This window comes from Lathyrus oleraceus, chromosome 2 (assembly GCF_024323335.1).
Source record: "Lathyrus oleraceus cultivar Zhongwan6 chromosome 2, CAAS_Psat_ZW6_1.0, whole genome shotgun sequence".
Lineage (NCBI taxonomy): Eukaryota > Viridiplantae > Streptophyta > Magnoliopsida > Fabales > Fabaceae > Lathyrus > Lathyrus oleraceus.
Window position 1 is genome coordinate 475240193 of NC_066580.1, and position 10277 is coordinate 475250469.

At 36.9% G+C, this 10277-nt stretch overlaps 1 protein-coding gene across 1 annotated transcript; it reads right to left on the reverse strand.

Moving 5' to 3' along the window:
• Positions 1 to 5147: 5147 nt before the first annotated feature.
• LOC127120545 (two-component response regulator-like APRR2) lies at positions 5148 to 9434 on the reverse strand. Its single transcript, XM_051051010.1, has 12 exons — positions 9198 to 9434; positions 8597 to 8783; positions 7934 to 8013; positions 7772 to 7838; positions 7623 to 7669; positions 7425 to 7502; positions 6845 to 7339; positions 6578 to 6718; positions 6209 to 6493; positions 6057 to 6125; positions 5903 to 5980; positions 5148 to 5828 (listed from the first exon to the last, which is right to left on the reverse strand). Exons 2-12 carry the CDS (start codon positions 8724 to 8726, stop codon positions 5658 to 5660), a joined length of 1641 nt encoding a protein of 546 aa, XP_050906967.1. The 5' UTR covers positions 8727 to 8783; positions 9198 to 9434; the 3' UTR covers positions 5148 to 5657.
• Positions 9435 to 10277: the final 843 nt, after the last annotated feature.

A 10277-nucleotide genomic window follows, 5' to 3' on the forward strand; every position in this document is an offset into this window, starting at 1 on the left:
ATTCAATCTTGAAGGTTCTATTCTGAGACATTGGAGCCTTCAAGATCAACCTTCCATTTGAGTCGAGAACTCTCATCATTTTATCTTCGATCGACACCTTGTAGTTCTTTTCGACCAACTGCCATATGCTGAGCAAATTACTCTTCATGCCTGGTATGTACAACACATTTGAAATTACTGACCTCTTGCCATCTTTCCTCATAATCAGAACATCACCAACACCTTCAGATGTTAGAGTGTTGTCATTTGCAAATTTCACCATGTTCTTCATTGAGGGCTTTATGTTGACAAACCAATCTTTCCTTCCAGACATATGTGATAAGCATCCTAAGTCCAAGTACCACTGGTCCTTGAATCTCTCTTCTTCTCTTGTTGTAACCATCAATAACGTCTCTTCTTCTTCTTTGTGTTTTGCCAGCTTTGCATAAGTTTCTTGATTCTTCTGCTTTTCTGGACAATCACTAGAATAATGACCATACTTCTGACAATTGTAACACTGAATGTGACTCTTGTATGGCTTTTGACCACCACCTCTTCCTCTACCTGCAACATCACCTCTTTGGTTGCCTTGGTTCCAGAGTTTTCTCTTATTTGACCAGTTTCCTTCTTGCTGATTTCGACCAGTCAAATTGTTGTAGCCTCCTCTTCCTTTGTTGACATTCCAGCTTCCTTTGCCTTTTCTTTCTTTCGATAATTGAGCCTGCAAAGCCATATCACTCTTCGACTTTCCTACAGCTCTTTCATCCATTCTTTGTTCATGAGATTTAAGCGTCCCTTGAAGCTCTTCCTTTGTCAATTTTGACAAATATTTCGACTCTTCTATGGCTACTACCACGTGGTCGAACTTTGGAGCCAACAACCTCAAGATCTTTCCAATAACAAATCTTGATGTCAACACTTCTCCACATACCTTGATTTGATTCACCAGTTTCGTAACCTTAGTGAAAAAATAAGTTATGCTTTCCTTGTCTTCCATCTGAAGCAATTCATACGTTCTTTTGTGAGTTTGTAACCTCACCTCTTTCACCTTCTCCGTGCCTCCAAACGATTTCTCCAGAATTTCCCATGCTTCTTTCGCTGACTCTGCATCACTAACCTTTTTAAAGTTATTTGCATCAACACATTGATGGATTATAAAGAGAGCTTTATAATCTTTTTTCTTCAATTCTTTATGTGCAGCCTTTTCTTGATCTGTTGCGGCTTCCGCAAGCGTTGCTACTCCTTCCTTCACAAGATCCTAAAGATCTTGATAACAGAATACAACCTTTATCTGCTTGCACCAATTCTCATAATTGTTGTTCTTGAGAATCAGAAGATTTGCTGGAAAATGCCCGTTTGGATGATTCATTGCCATGGTGATTTTCTTCCCACGAATCGCTAAAACCGGAGCTCTAGACACCAGATGTTGGAAATCCCCCAAAATCTATGGAGAATTTCAATCAATCTTGATGAACAAGATTGTTATTACCTACACAATAGAAATGAAAAGAGAAGAACAATGGAGAAAGAAAGAGTGTAAAGAACGATGAAGGAGAAAAGTAATATAACTCTGCAGAGTTTCTCTCCGCCCACAAACTATGGAAAACTTCTTATTCACTTTGCAAATGCAAAATATTGTGAATACAATATTATGAATACTTTATTCACTTCATTGCAAAAATAAGGGTTACTCCCTCTATTTATAAATTTAGGTTAACTTGGACCTCAAGGCAAAACCCAAAATAGCTAACACTACTAAAATAGGCATAAGTCGAAATCCTGTGTGAGGCAACATGCTTTGACACTTCGACACACTAACACAACTAAACACACTGGGTGGTTCGACACTTCCTTACTCTGCCGAGTAACCTGCTTCGACACAAGGAATTGCAATTCAACATTATCTATGGGAAATTTTGACAAAAGTGTAATTATTACTCCCTTGAACTTTATAAGTGACAATTAAAAAGAAACAAATTTATTTCAAGAAAGTGACACTTATAAAAGAACGGAGGGAGTATATATTACTGATTCCATTTTTTCCAGTTATATAAAAAAGTTTATGAATGGAAATTCAAAAAAAAATATATTAATAAATATTACTTTCAAAAATGAAAAATTAAAATTTTAATTATTATATATTTCAACTTTTTCATAATAATGTTTAAAATGTGATAAAAATACTTCATAAAATGATATGAGATACAATCAGGGTTTTTTTACAAAAATAACCCACTTTTTAAAGGAAATTCCCAAAATACCCCTGGTTTCAAAAAAAATTCCAAACTACCCCACTTTTAGGAGGAGTCGCCAATTGAATTGGAGACTCCTCTTAAAACTTGAATGGAGGCGCCAGCCTTAGCCAATACAATTGGCGCCCCTGTGTAGGTTTTAAGAGGAGCCGCCAATTCAACTGTAGACTCCTCATAAAATGCAATTTTTGTGTTATAAATAGATGTGTTGTGTGAGTAAATGCTCCACATCTCACACAATCATTTGGCAATCATGTTTGGTGTTCGTCGCCGATACGGTAAGGTGATTTATGCGAGAGACGGACCTCAGATGCTGATGCTGTATGGATCCATATGGACCCGATGATTCAACCTTATGTTGAACTCGCCGGTTTTGGTCATATAAGCAAGATTTTATCTTGGTCCATAGATAACAAATTCATTCTAGCTTTATGAGAAAGATGGAGACCAGAGACACACACATTTTGGTTCCCAACCGGTGAGTGTACCGTGACGTTAGAAGACGTCTACATGCTTTTGGGACTACCCATTGAAGGTAAGACTATTAATGGTAAAACCAACTATGCAAATTCAATTTGCATGGAGCTCTTAGAGACTGATTTGTTAGATGATAATGTAAGAGGTCAAGGTATACTACTCTCACGCCTTAAGTCGTACTATAATAGTTTATACTTAGATGAGCATTCTACCGAAGATGCTCGAATAATAAAAACTAGGTGTTACATTATGCTGTTAATTTGCTCGTTTTTATTTCCCGAAGGTAGTGGTTCTAGCATGCATATTATGTATTTACCTCTACTTAGACATGTAGATAGAATAGGAAGTTACAGTTGGGGATCTGCTTGTCTAGCCTATCTCTATAGCTCATTGTGCAAAAACTCACACAAAGACACATCTACATTTTCTGGATGTGTTGTTTTGCTACAAGCACGGGGTTGGTCAAGACTACCGTCTCTAGCACCTGTTAATAACAACCCTTTCACATTTTCGTATGCACAAAAGTAAGTCATTTAAATTGCTATATCTTTACTTACTTCTTTAAAGATTATTATCTTTAACTAATATTTTTTGACTTTTTGGTGTAGATGGTATGCACGTGATATGAGTTACAACAGATGTCCAAGACATTGTATTACTCAGTATCGCAACATGTTGGATCACCTTCGACCGACAGACGTAAGGAAAATAACTTAATTATTTCGTTATATTTTGTTAACTTCTTCTACATTGACTATAATCCTATCTTCTTTCACATTTCAGTTCATTTGGCGTCCATACCTTAATTTGGATCATGACCATGAGGTCAACCCTGAAGACGCGGCCGTATGGACTGCATGCACACCGATAATACGGTTCATAAGTGTGGAGATGCACAACAGTGATCGTGTGAAGCTGCAGTTCGGTATGCTCTAAAATATCCCAGATCCCCCAGCTAGCCTAGGAGAATGGCATCTGTGCAAAGTTAACGACCAATGGAACTTCAATCCATGGCAAAGCTTCACAAGATCGGAGTGTCGCAAATGGAAGCACCGTCATAACCATGTGTTAACTGACGCAGTCATACCAACTGAAGAAAAATCAAGTCGTACTTATATGGCTTGGTACAGATCGGTTGGTTTTCAGTTCATCGCTGAGGATATGTACTTGTACGACCCACGCCAGATGACTTACAGACCTGACACCTCAACATCAAACCCCCAACAACAGTGTCAGACCGGATACACACAACCCCCTGTCCGTCAAACGTTTCGTTCAACCAACACACAAACATACAACCAAAACATTTCATACACCCAACCCCAATACCAAGAGCATACCCCATACCACCACCAACAAATTGACCATCAACCTGAGACTCAACATCGCTTCGCACCCACCCCATCACCCTACCAAAGTCGCCTAAGTCAGAACACCCAACGATCATTCAACACCAACCGCCCCTCCTCCTACTGTAGCCAAGAAGCTCAAACATCACAAAACCAAAACATCCAACAACCCTATCTCTACCAAACATCCCAACAACTTTTCCAACCTTTCCTCGACGCATCGTTCACACCCATGTCTCCCTTCAACTGTCCCGGTCGCCCATCAATGAGTCAACCACATCCCAACTTCTCTGGCATGGGTCATGAGCTCAGCTACGGCGGTACACCATCGATGCATACTGAAGACTATGCCGAATTGTCTGACTACCTCAACAGAACTTCTCCTGTAGTTGGTAGTGATGCTCCTGGCCCCTCAAATGCTCAAACACCGGTACCGAATCATCAACATGGGTTAGGACCACGGGTTAGGGTAGCTAGAGGATGTGGGACCTGAGGTCAGTTAGGTGATCCTGGTCATCACCATTATGTTTCTTTGTGTAAACAGAATATTTTATTAATATCAAGTGTTCTTATATCAAATTTATCTATCACGTATACCATATAACAAAAAAAAAATTATTTTAGGAGGAGTCTCCAATTGAATTGACGACTCCTCTTAAAACCTACACAGGGGCGCCTTCATTCAAGTTTTAAGAGAAGTCTCCAATTCAATTGGCGACTCCTCTTAAAAGTGGGGTAATTTAGAATTTTTTTTGAAAACAGGGGTATTTTGGAAATTTCCTTTAAAAAGTGGATTATTTTTGTAAAAAAACCTACCATCAATTAAATCCAACAAAAAAAAAAAAAAGAACATACATAAACATTATTTTTAACATGCATTTGAATATAATTCTATAATTCAACTATCAAAGTCTAATAATATATCTCATATTTTTTCTAGTGCATGAGCACAGATCTTCTATTAGTTGAATATTATTGTCCATCAACAGGTGTCAAACTTTAAAAGGTGTCGGCAGTACAGATATCATAAAGACACAATTTAACATGCCTTGATAGAATGTATAATTTCAAAACGTTACTCAAAGACATATTGAAGAAAACATAAAAATAGATAGGCCTGAATTCTGAATTTAGCAAAGAAGAGCTAGTAGTAAAAAAATGGAAGTTGATAAAGAAGGACAAGTTAGTAGGCTAGCTAGACTCATCAATCATGTTTCAATTTATTCACAATCAAAACATTATCCTACCTACCTACCCTTTCCATTATTAGATATCTCCATTCTCCAACAACACTAACACTAGTAACAACAACATCATATCAAAAATGCTATGAATATGAATATGATCCACCATCATCATCATCATCATCATCATCCATGCCATGTCCTTTTTCTTTTCTTTGTTGCATGCATCATTCATCCTATGTCATTTCCCAGAAGCTACATACATAGGGTGTCCGTCTTATGGTGGGGTCCACAACTGAAAAAATAATTTGTTGGAATCTATCTCACTCAGAGAGAGATACAAGATTATTACAACACTCCATATGCCATTGGCCCGGCCAGGTTGTTCGTGGGACCCACTTGGGGTCATGTACACGTCAGCATGGTTTTGAATTACAATCCTTTCCCTTTCTCTTGCTAAAAGGGATACCTTGTTTGGTGAGTTCAGCCATAACACTATCCATTGATGGAGGTTTCAGTCCTATTGGTAATGGTAGCCATGGCTTGTTTATTGCCTCTTTCACAACCTTGTCCACCACTTCCTCTGCCTGCATGCATCAATAGAGTTAGTCCGGTAACCCGGTTACAAACAAAACACACGAGTTTTGATCTCATTTACTACCGGATAATGCTCCAAGGAATTACGCGGCGTGCCGAATCTATAATCCATTGCTTTTGCATTTTGCAATCCGGTTATATTCTGGATTTTCATGAAAGTATTTTAGTTAGCATATTACTCTGCTAAATAGTTTAAGGACTTTCAATAGGATGCTTACTTGAGTGTAGGGAAAATAAGAAGCTTGAGGAGGTGGCAACATTGGGTTACCCCATGCATCCACATGCACCTGAAAAAAATCAGTTATTGCATCCTATTAAACTGAATCCATGAGAGGAAAAATGTATATTCCGCTGCGAATGGAATTATTACCGCGGGCGGATAAGGCTTCCAATGCCAATTTTCTGTTGGTTGTTGCCATAGAGGATAACCAGGAGGAGGAGGAGCCCAAATCGGTACACCGGCTGTATGACTTCCGGGCTGCCCTCCCCACGTAGGATATAGAGAATGTGGAGGAAATGTGTGATTAGAATGATACGGCGGATAAGCCATGATTGGTCTTTGCATACAATAGTTCCTTTGCGTTGGATCTCTTTGATTAGGCCATTTTCGATCTTCGTCCGTGTGCAATATCTGTCTCTTGTGCATTCTATATTTCTGTTCAACAAAAATATGTTACTAAATCTTACATAAGACCGATTATATTCGTCGTTTTTCATAACTAGCAAATGAAATAATGACCTGAAGATGGCTTGCAACGTTATGCCTTGTCAAACTGTCGACTTTCATTAACTCCAATATACGAGACGGAATGGCTTGATCAATGCCTAGTTGTTCAACTGCCTTCACAAATTTTTTATGCAGGTCGGGCGTCCAGTCTACCTGAGCCATAATCGAGTGCCAGAAACGTAATCAGATAATCAGACTAGTTGATTGATCGACGCAAAAATGTTTAACAGAAAAAATAAGGATATGGTGAGAAGAATCTATAATCATAATGCATCTTACTTTCATCTTCTTCCGATTAGCTCTATTCTCACATGAATCCTTAGGAACACTTGTTTCATTTGGAGATGCGTTACCATCAGCGTTTTCGAGAGCCTTTTTACTATGTGGATTCGTTGAAACAACACTCTCACCCTTCGAACCATTGGCAAAATCCTCTTCCTCCTTAACCAGAGATTTCGTTGGTTGAGGAGAATTTTTGGCATTCAAATTCTCGCATGAAATTTCGACAAATTTACATTCACTACCATCATGTTCTCCACTTTCTTTTTCTATTGAGCAATTAGTCTGCTCATGGCAATCACCATCATCCACTAACCTCGCAACTTGTTTTAATTGTGGCGTTGAAGGAGCGGGATATTTATCACTCGCAGCAGAATGCTCTTGTTCGTTATCACTAAACTTGGACACCTTATCTAAATCTATAGACATGGGCTCAACGGATTCTTTGACAGGTTTTAGCGGTTCAGACGGAGCATTTTTATCAGCATTGAATGCCTAATTGATTGAATCAAACAACATTAGAAACTAGTTTTCTTAGATTATGTTAATCGTAAAAGCCAACATAATAACACTAACATACCTTGTGAACCACATGCTGCCAAATATTTTTCAGCTTATCCTCAGAGAGCGGTTTTGTTAGGAACTCAACTGCACCAAGCTTTAAGCCGAAAAAATGCATCAACGAGAATCAACATGTATGCATCGATATTACGGAGGACAACATGAAAAATGTAATCTATGCCTATAGATTACTGGTAAGTCCAAATCAAAATCTTACCGCAATGCACTTCATCATTGTATTCAGGCAATGAGTGTTCGAAGTCACTGAATGAAAAATTGCAAGTATCGTTCGTGGTTAGAAAATCAACAAATCAACAGCAAGACGAAAACATCCCTGATATAAGCTTGGTTGTTTTGTGCACTTACTAATGGTTGGCAAGTCCTTCGCATTCTCGAGAAACTTGAAACCTCCATCAGGGCAGCTTGTACTCACCTGCAACTCAGACGAACCAATGTAGTTATAAATCACATGATCAACGCCGAATCAAATTACAATATTTTTGCAATCGGAAAGTGAAAGTTCATTACCTCGACTACGGCAACATGGAAGCCTTTGGGACTAGTTGAGATCGCTGACAAAGCTTCGTTCTCATCGTAGAAGATAGAAACTGTATAGATATCGAAGTTGGTTCTCGAAGTATACTAATTTAATTAAACTTAAACTCCGGGAAACTCTAGATTACCATAATAAATACGCATCCACCAACTAATTCATATTCTCATGGAAACTAAAAGGTCACAAAAATCCAAATGCACATAAATAGAATAAATTCAGTTTTCAACAATAAAGTCAGAATCATGACAATTCTTTTATCCACAACAACACCTTTAGAATTTGGACCACTCTCAATTCTTCAAAACACTCACAAAATACAATTTAATCTCAAATGTAACCTTTTAACAACTTTGTTTATAATCTCTCTATAGTCAAATACCAAATATGCTATAACATCAAGCATCAAAAAAAGGAACAACTTTATCAAAAGTGATGTATGATGAATTTTTCTATTTTTCAACATGCAAGTAAAAAATCACAAGCCACAATTTCTCAGAGAACCATATAACATAAGGGTCACTTTGGAAGAAGATACCATTCTATGTAAAAGAAGAGAACCAACTTTACCAAATAATTCAAGTGGACAAAGAAGTGAGGCAAATCAAAAGATAAAAAAAAGGATCAATTTAGTTTACCATTATAGTCCATAGATTCAAGCTTTGTTCTTATTTCAGAAGCAGAATTGTTGTCTCCTTCAAGGAGAAGAACCCTAAGCCCCTTTGGAAAATCTTTCCATCCTTGTAAATCATTGGCAGTGCAAACCATAGCTGGTTTGGCATCCCTCTACACTAGTAGCAGATCAATACCAATCTGATTTTTTTCCTGCAAGATCCATAATGAGATAACAAATTACAAGCTTGATTAAACAAAGTACTAAACTTTAATCTAACACAGAAAGAGATAATGTGGAATATAAACATGCTTTTTGAATTCAGATCATGCATTTCTTCAACAAAGGAAATTAAAAAAGTGTACTTTATGTTGTAAACTCTAAACTAAAGATCTAATTTGCAGGAAAAAAATGAACTTTTGAGACAGAACAACAAAGTAAGAAAAACCCAGGTAAGATCTTGAAAAAAAAAACATCAAATTATCAGAAGAAGGCAAAGGTAGCACAAAGTGGCAAACAAAACATGACATGCATGTATCATAATACAAAACCAAAAACAAGTGAATTCTGCAAACATCATGCATAGTTCTTAACATGAAGATTGTGTATGAATGATGGAATAGTACCTTGGATGAAAAGAAAATGGCCCACGAATTAGTGTTGGTAAAGTTTATTTCTTTGTTAATTTAGTTCATTGATTGATAAGAAAAAAAGCATGAAGAGAGAGAGAGAGAGAGAGAGAGAGAGAGGTTTAAGTGTAGTTGTTGAAGGGTGTATGTGAGTTGTGAACAGTCACATTCATTTTGAGAGAACCACACAGACACAAACACAATGCAATGCAGAGAAAAGTAACCTCTCATAATGGTCAATCAAACTTTTTCACACTTCATATTCCAAAATTACCCTCTTTTGTATTTTTGAAAAAATCATCATAATGTGCGTCTAATTTTTCAAGAGATAGTAACTAAGAATCTAAAACTAATGTCTTATGATAGATATTTTTGTATACTTTTAACCAAGATTAAACTTGTGACTATATTCTCAAGGCTTTATTTGGAAGAGAAATTTTGGAGAAAGAAAAAAAAGGAGGCTTGTTTTTATTTTACTAAGAAAATTAAACGAGATTTGAAAATTTTAAAATTAAATGAAATATATATGTCAACATATATTATTATATTTTCATTTTTTTTTAAATCTTGAATATATAGTGTAACATAGATTCAACCTCTAAAATTTTCTCAAAGTAAGAATGTGTTTGATTGCATTCATGGAGTAAAAGGAAAGAGAAACGAGCAAGAATGCGCCTAATATTTTTCTTGAAACAAAATTGTATTCGTTAAAAGTATAATGAGTGACAACTTTTAATTATGTAGGACTATATGAAGATTATAGTATTGTGTGATGATAGAGTAAGTTTACATGGGGATGGTGAGAAACTTTGCATACTAGTGTTTTATGACTTAATTGAATGTCCACACGACCTAAACACAGAGATATTTATAGGAAGCTCTTGGGTCTAGATCTTAGGCTCTAAAAAATAGTAAAGTCATGTATATCTCTCAAAGAGTGTGGGGAATGCGTGACTCATATTACTCTAGAGAACGTGACTTCCCTTTTTTGACATTCTCTTCCACAACGTTATGGACAGAGACACGTCATTCTATGTGTTTCCGTAAACGAATGAGTAATTCATGCAACGAGCGATA